This window comes from Scardinius erythrophthalmus (genome assembly GCF_964197995.2).
Source record: "Scardinius erythrophthalmus genome assembly, chromosome: 20".
In the NCBI taxonomy this organism is placed as follows: domain Eukaryota; kingdom Metazoa; phylum Chordata; class Actinopteri; order Cypriniformes; family Leuciscidae; genus Scardinius; species Scardinius erythrophthalmus.
Window position 1 is genome coordinate 2,892,649 of NC_138240.1, and position 17,469 is coordinate 2,910,117.

At 37.5% G+C, this 17,469-nt stretch overlaps 1 protein-coding gene across 7 annotated transcripts in view; it reads left to right on the forward strand.

The window, feature by feature from the left end:
- pxnb (paxillin b) overlaps window positions 1-17,469 on the forward strand; it is a 36,196-nt gene that overhangs the window by 8,466 nt on the left and 10,261 nt on the right. For all 7 annotated transcript variants that reach the window (XM_081348715.1, XM_081348718.1, XM_081348719.1 and 4 more), the window contains 4 exons: window positions 13,317-13,525; window positions 14,038-14,120; window positions 15,781-15,920; window positions 17,237-17,429. In XM_081348715.1, coding sequence (XP_081204841.1) covers window positions 13,317-13,525; window positions 14,038-14,120; window positions 15,781-15,920; window positions 17,237-17,429 — 625 coding nt within the window. The remainder of the gene's footprint in view (window positions 1-13,316; window positions 13,526-14,037; window positions 14,121-15,780; window positions 15,921-17,236; window positions 17,430-17,469) is intronic.

Sequence of the window (17,469 nt, forward strand, 5' to 3'; positions counted from 1 at the left end):
AATAAGAATCAGTATATATTTAATTCATACGGTGAAAACTAAGCAGTGTTTTATTTTTACATGTGATTATTCAGTTTCTGTTGTTAAATAACCCTAATGTAGGATAACCTGAACCCCTAAACCCCGTGGTTTACACTGATGTTAAAAGAACACTTCTTCTGCTTCAGTAAAACACTGATGTTCACTTTCAGAAGTTATAAGGATGTTTTCTTGTCACAAAAAGAATGTGAAATTGTATGTAGGTTATATAATTTTTTATACTATTCGTTTTTTGATGAAAACCAAAATTTACCCACACTTTCGATTTGAAAGAAGACGGAGCGTCGTGTACTACCGGTTGTGATGGTGAAGCCATTTTCATTTGAATTTGCTGTTAAATGCACGACAACAAACATAGACAACAAAGCACCGCAACAAGCGCCACCTTGTGGATGTAATACGCAAATGTAAATCATCTGAGTAAACTCAGAGAAAACCAATGGAGAAAACCTGAAAGTGAAACAGATAATTTTATAATTAAATATTGCAATACTTTGCGCTACTGTATCGATATAATTGCATGCGCAAAATATCGCGATACTGAACAGAATAATTTTTTTTCCTCCACCACTAGTGTGAACCGGCTCCTAAAAGCCATTCTTCATGTGTGAGAGCCAAAGACGTCCATCAAGCACGTTTACATAGTGCGAATGGCCATTAGGAAGTAATTTTTAATTAGCTAATCAGAATGATACAATCAGTTAAATATTGCATTTCTTTGTGTTTATTAAGCAAGCTTAAGCAGATGGTTTAATCCAAAATAATTTATGAATGAGTGAGTAATCATACAGCAGTCTCTATTACCAGTTTTTGTGGGGTGTTTGTGGTCTGTGTGGGTCTTTTCCAGGTTTAACCCGTTGAACCGGGATAGAGAGTCAGTCAGCGCTTATCTAAATAACCATCCAATCAGATTTGACCTGCGTGTGCGCGTACAAGTCGGTTGGATGTTCTCACTTCTGTGTTTACGTAGGTGTCAGGAATAGACAAGGGACCCCCGTCTGCTTGGCTTGAAGTCCCGTTGGGAAGAGCTTTTATTTTGGTTGCCAAGTGTCAACTTTCTACAGGGGTGGGGTCGGGTACTTGAGATTTCTCTCTAAAATATCTGTCAATCCTCTCCTTTAACACATTTCATGCTTCAATTCATGCTCTCTCTCCTCCTCAGGCTTCCACGACCCCCCTCCGCTTGTCTCGTTTCTTCTCTTGTTGCTCCTGGCTGTCTTGTAACTATAGCCGTCTGTTCTTTCTCTGTTGTTTCTTTTGTGACCTGTCCTGCAGTCATCCTGCTGGCCCCCTCGCTCACCCCCCTCTTGCCTCTCTGTTATAAATATCAGAGTAAGTTTGGTTAGAGGGTATAGAGTTTCCTTTGGTGAGGTCGCCAGCTTTGGCCTCCGGTCTCCAGTCATAAACAGGCAGAGTTTAGCCTCTTCTGACCTGCAGGAGAACATCCACTGGTTACACTGACCAGGACTTAAATGGGACCTATCATGCCCCTTTTTTATTTATTTAAATCTTTATATTGTTTTTTTTTTACTCTGTTAGGACAGGTTTTCACACTTGAATGTTCCAAAAGCACATTATTTTCCACATGTGTGACCCTGGACCACAAAACCAGTCACATGGGTCACTTTTATGAAATTGAGATTCATACATCATCTGAAAGCTGAATAAATAAGCTTTCCATTGATGTATGGTTTGTTAGGATGGGACAATATTTGGCCGAGATACAACTATTGAAAATCTGGAATCTGAAGGTGCAAAAAAATCAAAACATTGAGAAAATCTCCTTTAAAGTTGCGCATTTATGTTCACGATTGTGCTGCATTCACTCACAAAAATAGATGTTTTATATATTTACGGTAGGAAATTCACTAAATATCTTCATGGAACATGATCTTTACCTAATATCCTAATGATTTTTGGTATAAAAGAAAAATCGATCATTTTGACCCTTACAATGTATTGTTGGCTATTGACACAAATATACCCGTGCGACATGTGACTGGTTTTGTGATCCAGGGTCACATGTTATCCATTGTTGCAGCTAAGGTTATACACCAGTATGGCGGTTTATCACGATATTGACGTGATTATCATATCGTGAACATTTTCTTATCCGCAGTTTTGGAGAAAAAATGATCTCACCTGTGCATATGTGACGTTTTTCCACTTGACTTGGTTCCACCCATACATGTATAGCGGACAAAATGTCTGAGACAGAGGCTGCGAATTCTAATCTCTATAAAAAAGTTCAAATCTGCAGTGTGGGAATACTTGGGCGTCCGAAAAACGAACGCGGGGTTGTCCTTGAAGATGGATATCCAGTTGTGTCCAGAACTGTGGACAAAGAGTGGCTGCAAAAGGAGGAAATACGTCAAACATGTTCTCCCATATTCACAAATTTCCATTTATAACTTAAGGCCGTATTATTTCCGTGTTGATGAGGGAATTTACAATACAACGCAGATGTCACTTAAATGCGCGTTTTGATAGATGGATGAATAAATCTAAAATATAGCATCTATAGCATACATCTTTTAATGAGTTTTATTTTTAACGAGATTAAATGAATGCAGAAAGTCTATACTTAAAAGTACAAAAACAAATATACAGATATGAATATACAACACAAATGCGTCAGGAATAAATTCTGCCTTCTTTTCATCTTTACTTGTACCAGGAATAGTAGAACTGGGATAGTGTTTTGTTTTTTCTTTAATTGAGACATTTCTTTTATCAACTTGATGGCGGGTAATAAAAGAAATATCTCAGAAAGATCATATATCGGAAATAGGGATGTCCCGATCCGATCCACGGCATCGGTATCGTGCCGATACTGGCCCAAAACGCTAGATCGGATATCGGAGAGGAGAAAAAAAATTATCCGATATCTATGATCCGATACCCATGATCCGATACCCATTAGGGGTGGAACGGTACGTATTCATACTGAACGTACGTTCGGTGCATGGATTTACACAGATACACGATATAAAAATAAATAAATCTCGGGTGCACATTAATTAATGTAATACGGAACTAACGTTAGATACGCGCATATGCGGGTTCTTTAGGGACACTTAATCTGTAGCCCGCCTTAGCTCTGAACGCGCGTCTATATCGCTTCAAACGCTCACTTTATCATTATAGGCTACGCGCGCGGCGCGTCCTATTCGCTTTGGACGCGCGAATGGATTCAAACTGTTCAAGCATCGAACTAGACGCGATAGACGCAAATTTGACGCTCTATTCGCGTTTGGTGTGAACGCAGCAGAATGAACAGGCTGCGATGTCAAGATTGCAATGCTGGAGTGTGTGTGTGTGTGTGTGTCAGAGAGAGAGAGGCACGGGCGCGATCGAACAGTGGAAACATAAAAACATACTCCGTCATTTTCATACAGGACATCATTAAAACTGCAAAAAGTGTTTAGTCTACTTATAGGCTATTTGTGTAAAACACAACATTGTGCTTTTGTCAAACTGTAAACTCTTGTCAAACTGTAACTGTCACCCAACCAAAATCACACATACACACACACACACACACACACACACACACACACACACACACACACACACACACACACACACACACACACACACACACACACACACACACACACACACACACACACGCGCTGTTTAAAAGCAAAAATGATCTCATCTTTTGGACATTCATCATTGCATTGGTTTTCATTTCTTGTCCTAAAACAGAGCACTAATCTGTTTATTTTTAAGTTACACATTCTACATTGAATAAAAAAGCAAATCAAATGTGTTTTTAAAAGTATTATTTTATACAGAAATGTATAATTCAGATGAGAATAAAGTTAAAGTTAATTAAAATTTTAAGGAAACAAATATATTGATCTGAAATTTAGCAAATTAATTTTAAATTCCAAACATACCAAACATATCTCAAGGTCTTTTGAATAAAGGCTGGCAGTCTTTCATTATCAACTGTTGTTGTGGACTATATACTGGAGAAGTATTTGTTCTCCATTTGAGTGAGATGTTTTTATGTGGCTAATTGAGCAAAGTGCTTCCATTATATTTTATTAGTATTAGTTCAAGAATAAAATAAAAATATCGGATTGATATCGGTTTCGGCAAATAACCAAAGCTGCGGCATCGGTATCGGAAGTGAAAAAGTGGTATCGTTCGGGACATCCCTAATCGGAAATACAAAATGTTTAGTCGTTTTTCTAAGTTGAATTTCATAAAATGTTTTGTTTTATTTTATTGTTTGCTGAATCTGCCGTGTAATAGCTTGTCAAAGTGCATTTTTGATCTGTGTCTTAGAAAGCAACACGATTATCCTGCTTGCGCTCACATGATGCTTTCAGATGCTGTGTGTCAAGGAGTTGTCCTGGGTTTAGTTGGAGCTCTGTCGCTGTTTAACCATTAGGGCTGGGTTTCTGGACTGCAGTGCTTTCACGGTTTCTGGTATTTTTAAATATAGGTGGGTGGGATCGTAACACTGAAATGAACACCAGCCATTGTGAGGCCGTTTGCACTACATTCCTCTGCCGTGTCACAGTTCAGCCCACACGCCTCTCTCTCTGTCTCTGTCTCTGTCTCTCTCTCTCTCTCTCTCTCTCTCTCTCTCTCTCTCTCTCTCTCTCTCTCTCTCTCTCTCTCTCTCTCTCTCTCTCTCTCTCTCTCTCTCTCTCTCTCTCTCTCTCTCTCCTCTATAGTGTTTCTGTGGCGGCTCTCTGATGGAATGTGTGGAATTCTTTCCTCAGATTCTGAGTATGAAGCGATAAAGTGGTTAACAACCTCATAAAGGAGTAATAGGATTAGAATCGAGAAGACCAAGACTCTCTGCATCACTTTATACTGTGTGTTCCCTGTTCAGAAGATATCAATGTCACACCTGGCCTCTATTCAAGTGATGTGCATTTGTATAACCTTTCATATTGACTGCTTTTTATAAACCTCTCTCAGCTCTTAGTTTTATATGATCAGATTATGCTCAGCAATGCAGAAGAATGTAACTACGATAATAAGAAATGTGTCTTGCATGTGTGACCCTGGACCACAAAAACCAGTCACATGGGTCATTTTTTACAAAATTGAGATTCAAACATCATCTGAAAGCTGAATAAATAAGCCTACCATTGATATGTTTTGTTAGAATAGGACAACATTTGGCTGAGATACAACTATTAGAAAATCTGGAATCTGAGGGTGCAAAAAATCGAAACATTGAGAAAATCTCCTTTAAAGTTGTTCATTTATGTTCACGATTGCGCTGCATTCACTCACAAATTTTTTTTTTTTTATATATTTACGGTAGGAAATTCACTAAATATCTTCATGGAGCATGATCTTTACTTCATATCCTAATGATTTTTGGCATAAAAGAAAAATCAATAATTTTGACCCATACAATGTATTATTGGCTATTGCCACAAATATACCCGTGCGACTTATGACTGGTTTTGTGATCCAGGGTCACATATAGATACGGATGTGAATGAGAATTGTGAGTAGCCAATCACTGTATGTGAAAGACATTTTGTGTCTCTTTTTGGTTTCCACAGAAGAAGACAGAAAATCATACTGGTTTTGAAACACATGAATGATGATGAATAGATATTGACAGAATGAATTGTCATGTTTGGGTGAACTAAGTTGCTGTATCTGTGATAAGATATTAAATACCACAGACAATTTTGTTGTAAACTTGTTAACATTACACGTCTATGGGGCAATACATTTTTATTGAACACGTTTTTGTTTGTTTGTTTGCTTTTTATGAACGAGGTGAGTTGAGGTCCATATTCATATTCTGCTGCATGTCAGAGTTGTTTAACCCAAAATATTTCAGAAAGTACTGTAGTTTGACATTTAGTAACCTCAGGATCATGTTGATGTCTTCAAAAGTGTAATCTTCCACTAGTTCAGCTTGTTGAGTGTGGACTGCTGTTCTGCTGTGGATTAAGTTTAAGTTTGGCTTCACACCACTGTTTGCATTCATAATCACATTAACTAACCACTAGGTTGTTCTCTCCATAAACAGCAGCGTTAAATGAGTTCTCACTCAGACCCTCCCTGACACACAGTAAATCCCTGACTGAACACTGCCTCCTGCCGAGGAGTTCAGGACTGCGTGTCAATGAAGCGGTCACAGTGCATTTAACAGGTGAAACTCGGAAAAATTAGAATATCGTGCAAAAGTTTGTGTATTTCAGTAATTCAAATTAAAAGGTGAAACTAACATATTTTAAATCTTAAAATATTTTAAAACTAATATTCTAAATATAATATTTAGTATATATAACTATATACATATGCATTATTATAATGCAAAGGGCCGACATTTCTGTATTTAAAATCCTTTTTTAAAAATTGATTTCATATAATCTAATTTTCTGAGATTTTGACTTTGGGGTTTTCATAAGCTGTAAGCCATAATCATCAAAATTATAACTTTTGCACGATATTCAAATTTTTGTGAGTTTCAGCTGTACAGTCAGTTTGCTCTTTTGTACAGAGACTAATCTAACAAAATCACCAACATTTAATCTTTAATTTCTGATAGTCTTTTAAACATTTTTTTTTTACATTTTTTACACATTTACAAATCTGGCAACACCCGAAACAGGATGGCCATGTGGTGCACAGGATATCCTGCCTGTACTCGCACCTCTCTGCCTTTAGTTCCAGTGCACATTATTGTTAAAACATAGAAGTGTGTTTCATCTTTGGACACTTTTGTGGGCTTTTTAACTAAAAACACACGTGTCAAACTCTCACTAGTTTATTTATTTTGTCGACTATCAATTTCCAACAGGTGGGAAGATTTTTTTATTTTTTTATTTTTTTAGTTATGAATATTTTTACTGTAATGTAATTACACACGTCTCAACTCAAATAAAACTACTTTCAATAATATTACCATGAACTGAAATGAATAGGCTTAAATAATGCACAATTATTTTAATAGTTTTAAAGTGCCTCTATTATGCTATTTTAAAGGTTCCTCATTTTCTTTTGGGTGTCTCTTACAATAGGTTTATATGCTTCCAAGGTTAAAAAAAACACTTTGATATAACATAATATAAATTGCACATCACTTCATTTATTAAAGTGTCTGAAAACGGTTTGTTCAAAGATTCAGTCTCTCTAAACCCCTCCTCTTTCCGAGAGTCCACTCTGCTCTGATTGGTCAGACGGCCCAGTTGTGATTGGTCCACTCTGCTCTGATTGGTCAGACGGCCCAGTTGTGATTGGTCCACTCTGCTCTGATTGGTCAGACGGTCCAGTTTTGATTGGTCCACTCTGCTCTGATTGGTCAGACGGTCCAGTTTTGATTGGTCCACTCTGCTCTGATTGGTCAGACGGCCCAGTTGTGATGGTCCACTCTGCTCTGATTGGTCAGACAGCCCAGTTGTGATTGGTCTACTTTGTTCTGATTGGTCAGATGGCCCAGTTGGGATTGGTCTGCTCTGCTCTGATTGGTCAGATGGCTCAGTCTGTTGTGATTGGTCGACCACTTAGAAACCAAGGTGTTAGAAACCAAACACACATTAGCTAATCTGAATTTCAGCTCTTCCTTAGCACTTAATTCACAGTGATTCGAACAGTAACGATGGCGTGGGTTTTACCGTATCAGACCCTACATATTACACACTACATGAAAGGTAATATCCCAAAAAGAATAATTGGTGCACTTCACTATGCATGCATAAACAAATCATTATGATTGTTTGTTGTAATGTGTGCAGATTTAGTTTGTAAAAGTCTTTTGGTTCCAGCCGGTAATAAAACACACTGATTTCACTCATGCTTATATTCATTTCAACTTGTATTTATTATAATCTGGATCATATTTTCTTTGACTTTGTGTAGTTTTGCCTATGTTTTTCGAGCATGAGGGCACGTCACACTACCTATCCATGTTGACATCTGTGTAATTTGACTATCTTTTACCACATAGATGTATTTGTGACTAGTTTGTTTTGGAGCCTGACCAATATGGATTTTTGGGGATTGATACCGATATTAGGGAGTAAAAAAAAGTCTGATATCGATATATCGGCCGATTTTCTTTATGTGTATATTATAGTACAGTACCAGTCAAATGTTTGGACACACTTTCCCATTCATGTGTCCAAACTTTTGCCTGATACTATGTTTGTACACAGTTTCTACATTTCCTCTTCCGTTTTAAGTTGACAAGTCAGTTAGGTGACCAGTCAGTCGCATTTTATTATTTGCATTGATTTTCCCTGAGCCCATCAAACGCACCTGTGATTCGTTTTTGGCCATGACCCACCAGTCATGCATCACTGCATTAGACGGCTATAAAGCCATTAGTCATCTCCTCTGCTGCATATAATGCAATGGTTTAGGCATGTGTGGCATTGCCAGTATATGTGCTCTTGATGGCTGTACTGGTTCTGGTGGGCGCGTGGCACCAGGTGCAGGTCCTCTAGGGCCCTGAAGAGTCGCTCAGTTTATTTCCAGTATGATCTCCATGCTTTAAATAGACAGGCTGTATGCTGCACATACTGTGTGTTCCCTGTTCAGAAGAATCCCTGAACAGCAAGGGTTAAAAATGGACTTTCCCTGTTTGTGTGTGTGTGTGTTTTGTACAAAGGCCTCACACTAGTAGTCTTTACATGCACATTTTGCATGCAGTTTTTAATTGACCACACCTAATATTTCAGATTAATTTAGGATGCCAGAATTAGTCCCGCCGCAGTCCTGCTGACATCAGCACACATGCAGACGTTTCCCAGGAAGAGGCTCCTGGGAGTAAAACACACCCGACTGCCATTTAAGGAGCACTTGCTGTATCTGCTGACTTTCTCACATATTTCGCTTGATGATGTGAAAAGGTCTCCATAAAGTAAGAGCATAAGTTCGACTCTTGCTTGTCTTGATCTTACAAACCTTTTAATAGGAAAACTTCTGCTTATTAATTAATTGATTTATTTATTTTGTTTGCAATGCAAATAAAAAGCATCCAGAAAAGCTTTAATTTCATTCCATGTTTTGTTCATGGTGTAATTCCCATTTTTTTATTTTTTTATGACTGTACTAAAATGTGGAATATAGTCATGAAACGAAACTGTATGTGTTTAAAGTTGTCGGAGCAAGAAAGGGTTAATGGCAAGCCGTCTGCTGTGTGTGCCACCCCTTCTCCGTCTCTCTTCTCACACACACACACTCAGGCTCACACTCAGGTGTGACGGAATACTGGGATACATTCTGGAATACTCTAAATTCCGTGAGTACACATTTTCTAAGCAACATTAATGCATTAAGTGTTTGTTGTACATTTTGACCCTTGTGTAACTTCTAGACCAGGATAGTAGCAGACGACACTCCATTTCACTGTTAAAAATAGAGTGAATTCTAGAAAGAGATGTTTAGGGACGGTTTCTGTTTAAAGTTAAAATACATTCAGTAAATACATTCAGTGTGTTGTGTCAGTTTTCCAGTAAATGTCCATGACTTTTGCATGACTAGTAGAGCTGCATGATTCTGGAAAAATTAAGAATCATGATTTTTTTGTTGTTGTTTAAAATAGAGATCACGATTCTGCTAAGATTCTGAATGGACGACTTAACAAAAACGTGTAATTTACTAGAGGTTCTGACAAAACATTACTTGCTGCAGTCTATTTAAAAAATATTACAATTATTTATCCACTCATAAAGACCACACGTTTCATTAGTGGATGAATCAGTGTTTTTGAACGACTCTTTTGAATGAATGATTCAATGACAAATAATTTTTTTAACGTCACTTGTCGCCACCTACTGGTGTAACAATGTAATTGAAACAATCTTTATTTGAAGCGTCAAGTTACTTTCGAAAGGTGATTTGCTCTATTTTGATCGCTACTGTAGAGATCAGTGTTTATATCCAAAATATAAGCTTTTATCCCGGTACTTCTGTGATTAATATGAATTATTGTAAGACAGAAATAATGATACTGTGTGGTTGAAAAGACTGTTTGTGATTTCTATACATGACAACTACTCTCTCTGAATCAGCGCCAACGCAGATCTGAATGTTCGATGTGATCGTACATGTCAAAGGTTTAATTGACATCATTGAGCCGAATCTGTCTTTTTTGGGGGGAATAAGATCGCATTAGTGTTTGAATCGAGATTGCGATCTTTTAACGATTATTCGTGTAGCTCTAATGACTAGTTGTTTGTTCTCGATAAGGTTTTTTTATAAATAATTTTGATTAAATTAATCCATTTTTAAACATCATTTAGATTCAGATTGGTTGAAATGGATCGTAAAATCATTCAAGTTTGGATGGATTTGCTAAAGAATCATTCAGACTGAATGTTTCTTTTGAATGAATCAAATCAGAAATCACAAAACACTGACTTTAAGAGTCATCTCTAGCCACTAAAACATTTTAGAACTGAGCGACTAGAAAACATTGACTGAAATTTGGTGACTTGGCATGACCTTTTAACCTTTTATTACATTTTAAAATGTACTCATTAGCTGTTATATGCAACATATATGTAACATTACCATGCCTGCATCTTTATGCATATACAAAAACACACTTAAACTATATACATTTGCCAAAACCTTAGAGAACAAATGAGAATTTCCATAGTATCTCTTGATATTTCCAGGTTTTCCATGACTGTAAACACTAACTGTCTGTAAACGAACTCTATCAAGATCCCAGAGACTCTGTATGGAAGCTGAACTCCATCGGCACTCTAGTTTTAAAGAGTGAAGTGTTTCATACACTCGTCTCTGAGTGTCATTACGATCTCGTCATAGTTGATCTTCAACCATCACGTTTTTATAGCGTCTGCTGTGAAGTGTCTACTCATGTAAGAGTTGGAGTAGCTCAGGTGTCTCACTGTGTGCTTCATCCGCGTGTGCTGTGTGTGTGTGAGGAGATCTCTGCCTGTACGGTATGTGACGGCTGCATGTCTCCAGGCTATTATTGACCGCTTGGATGAAGGCATGAATAGGTGCATGAGAAAAGAGTGAGGTAAGAGCTTTATTTAGGCCCTTTTAGACTAGCTGCATGTCTGAGATTCTGTCCGTCTTTCCAAAGTTTCTGTTGGCGGACGTATGCATGTAAAGGACAGGCTGGATTTACAGTAGGCATGGACTGGATGACCAACATCTTTTATAATGATAACAAAATAGTTACTTTTTCCTGTAAATCCATCCCCAAAAATGTTTTAAATAATAATCATGCAGTGATGACAATTATAGGATTATGCAGTTATGTTTTAAATAATTAATAACATCAGTGCACAAACTGCTATTATTAGTACACTGTGAAAAATATTTTTCGACGTTGTAAATAACAGATTATTAGAGTGTTTTACAAGAAAATACAGTTTCAGTCTTTTTTACGTCAAAAACATCATGTTTAATTAATTAAATGTGCTACTTGCCATTTCTTTCTAATTAATTGTGAAATTTTCTAACAATTTCTGATTTAAAGTTGTTTCTACAACAATTTTAACTAATAAACTACTATTTTAGGATTATTTCAAAAAAAGCGTCACTTTAAGTTCGATCGGATTGGTTGCATTCAAAGCCATTGTAAAAGTGAGTACAATGGTGTAATGGTTCAAAACTAAATTGCTGCTATTAAAATCAACAAATCTGTCAGTCATCAATAATAACAGCATTTGCAGAGTGGACTGTAGTTTTCTGTCAAATGGGTTCATAGCTCAACTCTTACTGCAGGACAGCTCAGTGTGACGCATGTGTTGACAGGGTCTCTGCGCTTCATCACAAACACCGTTTTACCCGCCAGCGGACACAACACAGAGACAAAGACCCAACCGCTTCAATTCAACAATGGTGTGCTATAGTTAAGGGCTATTGGGTTACACTTTATTTTAAGGTGTCATTGTTACAGTGTAATTATATATTTAAGTACTGAGTAATAATAAGCAACTACATGTACTTACTATAGAGTTAGGGTAGGATTAGGGTTTGGTTGAAGGTTAGTTGCATGTAATTATGCATCATTTACCGTTATTACTATGGTAAGTACATGTAAAATATGTAACAAGGACACTGTAAAATAAAGTTTTACCATAAAGTGTTACCGGCTATTGTTTGGTACAATAGGTAGTGGACTACCCAAAACTGAACCGAATAAGCGTAGAGTTTCTGTGAGAGTTCTCCTCAGAGAGGGTCTGGCGCTACAGCTGCGCTGAAGGACTGTATTTAGTAACATGACTGAGGATGGTTAGAAAGGTTGGAATGCACGACTGAGTTGCACAAGCAAACATCATATCTGTGTTTGGATACGCTCTCTCTCTCTCTCTCTCTCTCTCTCTCTCTCTCTCTCTCTCTCTCTCTCTCTCTCTCTCTCTCTCTCTCTCTCTCTCTCTCTCTCTCTCTCTCTCTCTCTCTCTCTCTCTCTCTCTCTCTCTCTCTTTTTCTCTCTCTCTCTGAGGGAGAGAAATATCATGCTGCTGTCTCTTATTTTTAACCCTGTTCATTGTTCGTTGAGACTTTCCTCTTTGATCATGTGTCTAGTTGCATTATTATGAAAAGATTATCGTTCTTTACAAACATACACTACCATTCAAATGTTTGGGGTTGGTAAGAATAATTTTTTCTTTTTTTAAAGAAATTAATACTTTTATTCAGCAAGGACACAGTATATTTATCAAAACTGACTGTAAAGACATTTATAATGTTACAAAAGATTTCTTTTTAATTAAATATTTCTATTAATAAAGGAATCCTGATAAAAAGTATCACAGTTTCCACAAAAATTATAATAATGAGAAATGTTTATTGCGCATCAAATCATCATATTAGAATGATTTCTGAAGGATCATGTGACACTGAATGATGAGTAATGATGCTGAAAATGCAGCTTTGACCACAGGAATCAATTACATTTTAAAACATTAAAATAATAAATAGTTCTTTAAATGGCAATAATTTCCCAATATTACTCTTTCTGATCACTTACAGTAAATGTAGCATTGGTGAGCAGAAGAGACTTCTTTCTAAAACATTAAAAATCTTACTGATCCCAAACTTTTGAAAGGCATATTTTTTTTTATTTTTTTATTTTTTACTCTATCTTGTCTTGGTCTTTTGAAACAAATAACTCAAAACTCCCTCCTGTCTTAAAGATAGAACAGCAAAACATACTTTGATATTATGACAGTCACAGGGAGGTCTCACAAAACTAAACTGAACTAAACTTTTTTTTTTTTAAAGGATTTGATTCTTTCCCTGAAGTAACTCGAAGACAATGTACAATAAAGAATTTGTTTCATCTTTCTGCACAGACGCATTGCTTGCGGATCTCGAGTCTTCCACCGCCCATATCTCCAAGTGCCCAGTGTTTCTCCCCGAGGAGACGCCCTATTCCTACCCCTCCGGAGGGCACCTTTTCCAGGATGACTCCCCTCCTCCGCCCCTCCCCCCTCCCCCCTCAGCTGAGGCCCTGAACGGATCCCTCTCGCCCCGGCCGGACTCCCAGCACTCCTCACAACAGGTTCAGCACAAACTATCTTGGGGCTTTCCAAAATAAGCTAGTCACATAATATTCACCTCATCTCAGTGTCTTGTTCTTGCTTATGGGTACAAATATGTGGTTTATCTGTGGTTCTCTATTGATTTTACTTAGTATCCATATTTTACATTGGTTATCCAACATTTAGGATTCCCAAACTTTTTTCCAACCCCTTTGACGTAAAATATTTATTAATAATTCTCTGATTCTCTGGTTAATGGTCACTTGACATGCAGATAAACAAATAAAATGTTACATATTTTTGTAGCAAGTATTTATTTAGATTTTATTTGTTTATTTATTTATTTATTTAAATAATTGGCTTTTCATGAGCCCAATGCATAACTTTTTTTTTTCTTTTTTTATAAACTGAAAAATTAACCCATTTGGATTAAGATACAGAAGTTGAGAATCAATGTATTGGAATGCATTACATTTTCAGTAAGATTTGCATAAAAATGTATGCATTTTGGTTTTCTTCTGTTGAAATCCAGTCTCTGGGCCCTGCTCATAAAAGCACGGTGTCTCGGGACAGCAGTCCACCAGCCTTTCATACAGAAGAAGACCACGTTTACAGGTGAGTTACGGTACCGCAGATGACAATTGACTGCTCATTCTGATAATAGACAAGCAAAATGGTTATTAAATATCTGTCATTCTACAATGTGATCCACCATAATATCCTTTCTATTAGGGCTGCTCGATTATGGGCAAAATCAGAATCACTATTATTTAACACGATTATTGGTGGGCGACAGGATCAAAGTCATTTTTCACGATATGAGTAATTTTAAATATCTGTAAAATTTCACAATTATCGATATTTCAGCAAAAACTAATACTATGTTAACTAACGTAAGAAAAGGGTCCTCGAAATAATTACATAAGACAAGTAAACAGTCAGCAATACAATAAGAACATAGAAACTAATTACAAACAAAACAGACAAATAAATAGAACAGAACGAAAACAAATTAAATAGTGTTTTAAGTTTTCAGGAAGACGTACTAACAGTGGTATTCAGATAACTAATAGCCTACAGCAAAAAAAAATGAATAATCAAATATGCAAAATAACACTGCATAGTCTTACTGTACATTAAATAACTAAAGCTTGGTTTAAAGCCACTTAAGTTATTCAGTCAAGATCAGTGAGTGATTTTTCTTTGTCATTTGTTGTTTGATTATCATTAATGACAGACTGCAGCATGTTTATTAGGCTGCTGTCACTTGAAGAGCTAATGCATGGATCCAATATACTGTTACACGTGTTTTCACAATCGTTCTCCCTCAATTATCTTGTTTTCATAATCATTGGAAGCCAGAATCAAAATCAAAAATCAATTACGATTAATCGCACAGCCCTATGTTGTAGATTTTTCCCTAAACCTAACTATGTCCTATCTCAACTGTCTACCGGGGCCGTCTCCAATCGACGATCCCCCTGGGCCGTCTCCAATCGACGATCCCTAACGTCTCCAGTCGACGCTTAATATATAGTCTACCTAACTAACTTGCTTCCCTAATTAGCTTTCTTCCTGCGCAGGAATAATTGACAAACAGACCTTAGCAAATGTCCTTTAAATGCTTTAATCACGGCCGGAGGATCTCTCGAGCAGTTCTCAGAGAATCTCCCCCAAGAAGCAAGGCCGGAGGATCTCAGACAAATTCCATTGAGAATCCCACAGTACACAAGAATACAACAGTTTTTATAGTATAGAGGTATGGCATAAATGACATGCTGCATTACATAATTTCCCCACTATTTGATTGGTTCTTCATAGACAAACCTTTCTGTTACCAGGTAAAGCAAACTTTGTTTTAATGATTACTTCATTGTTCAGATTTAGTCATCTGTCTAGTTTCAATTCCCAAATGTGTTATTTTTGCACTCACACAACCAAAGTAATTTCAATTCCCAAATGTGTTATTTTTGCACTCACACAACCAAAGTAATTTCAATTCCCAAATGTGTTATTTTTACACTCACACAACCAAAGTAAAAGGGGTATGGCAAAAATAAAACATCCAAAAACACAGGACAGAACGTTTTAGTACATTGTGTTTCAAAGTGTTATCATGTTAGGCCTGAAAAGAGAAGTCAGGTTAGATGTTAGAGACATGGTTAGTTTAATATACAGTTTACTATTTTATCTATTAAAAATCTACCACACCTACTTTCTATGTCCTGCTATAATGAAAAATTAAACCCTTATTGGCACATTTCTATTTGTCCAGTTTCCCTAACAAGCAGAAGCATTCAGACTCATCATCCACAGCCATGACTTCTGCCCTGGGCAGCAACCTGTCTGAACTGGACCGCCTTCTTCTGGAGCTTAACGCTGTACAGCAAAACGCCCCATCTTACTCCAGTACAGGTAAACATATAGACGCACTTAAAGTGTAAGTTGCAGGTTAAATTTTTCACGAAGATAATGCAATGTGTTTATTAAACATAAAGATAAGAACCGCCCACCATTGTTTTTTATACCAAAATGCTGATATAATATGAAAAGTTGGCACTTTTAACAGTGGTTTTAACCGCTCCCGCTCCCTTCCACTAGATGGGGCATGACGTCATATGAGGAACTCACTAGTAGAGTTACCGTACACTAGCAGCTATAGATGCCTTACATAACTACAGAAAAGTTGGTTGTATGTTTTATTTGATAAAAAAAATTATGGATAAAATAACTCCATTGTAAACATACTCGTGTGTGCTGACTTCAAGGGGACCGTGATCCTGCCTGAAATGAGAATAAGCTATTCGCAAAACAAACGGGTTCAGGCACGTCAGATCAGCCGGTCGCGGGTCGAGCTGTTCCACTGAACAAAACGCGTTCACCTCACGGCAGCACACACTCTCCACTGCTGATAGCCCACACAAACACAGTGATGGGGACATCGATCTCTCTTTTTCTTTTCTGACAATAAACATCGCTAATTAAATCGTGAGAAATTGATAAGGCGTGGATTGAGGAAGGGTATTACATGACGTTTGAGGCGGCGATGAGACTAGCGATTGATGCCTGTGCAGTGTGTGCATCTCTAACGTTGCAGCTCTGATTTGGACTGACTTACTGTAAGTAAATAATGTATTCAGTTCAGTCGTTGTCCCTCCTTGCTATTCTACATGACGGCAATATTTTGAAAAGACTTGCTTGTTCCGTTATATTATCCGGGTTAAGTTTGCACCAGGCTAGACTATAACGTAGCTAACGTTACTCACCAGGACACTTGGCCAACCCTCCACTAATTCTCCTCACACCAAGCATTAATAACTCTTTGAGTGCCATGGCTGCCCTCTCTCACGCCTCACCAGTTAAAAATTGTAGGGCTGTGGTCCATAAAGAATTTGATGGTTTCCCACATCCTCAGTCATTCTCCAAATAGCCATAATACAGTAGGAATCTAGCAGAGTATGGGTTGCGAGTTCCTCTTGTGACGTCATCACCCAGTAACTGAAAAAACACGCTACCATTGAAGAAACCCCAATAAATGTTATTTTAACGCATTTTAAGACAGAAATAATTAAATATATACATATAGAGCACTTTAATTTACACATTAATTGGCTGTGGTGGTTAACCTGCAACTTACACTTTAAGGCCTGTTCACACCAATAGTGGTGCAAGTAATGCAAAAAAAAAGATATAAAACTATATAATTGTACTTTGAAATCTCCTCTCTGCAGAGGATGCAGCACCTCCATTGCCACCTTGCAGTGTTGCCCACTATATACAGGAAAATGGAGCCCACCCAGGGATCACACTGACACCCGCAGCACAGGACAAACCTCAGAGGAACGGAACGAAGGGGACAGAAGATGGTCGTCCCACTGTGGAGAGTCTTCTGAATGAGTTGGAAAGCTCTGTGCCTTCCCCAACGTAAGATCACCGGCACGGTCATCTCCAGATGGGGAAACGT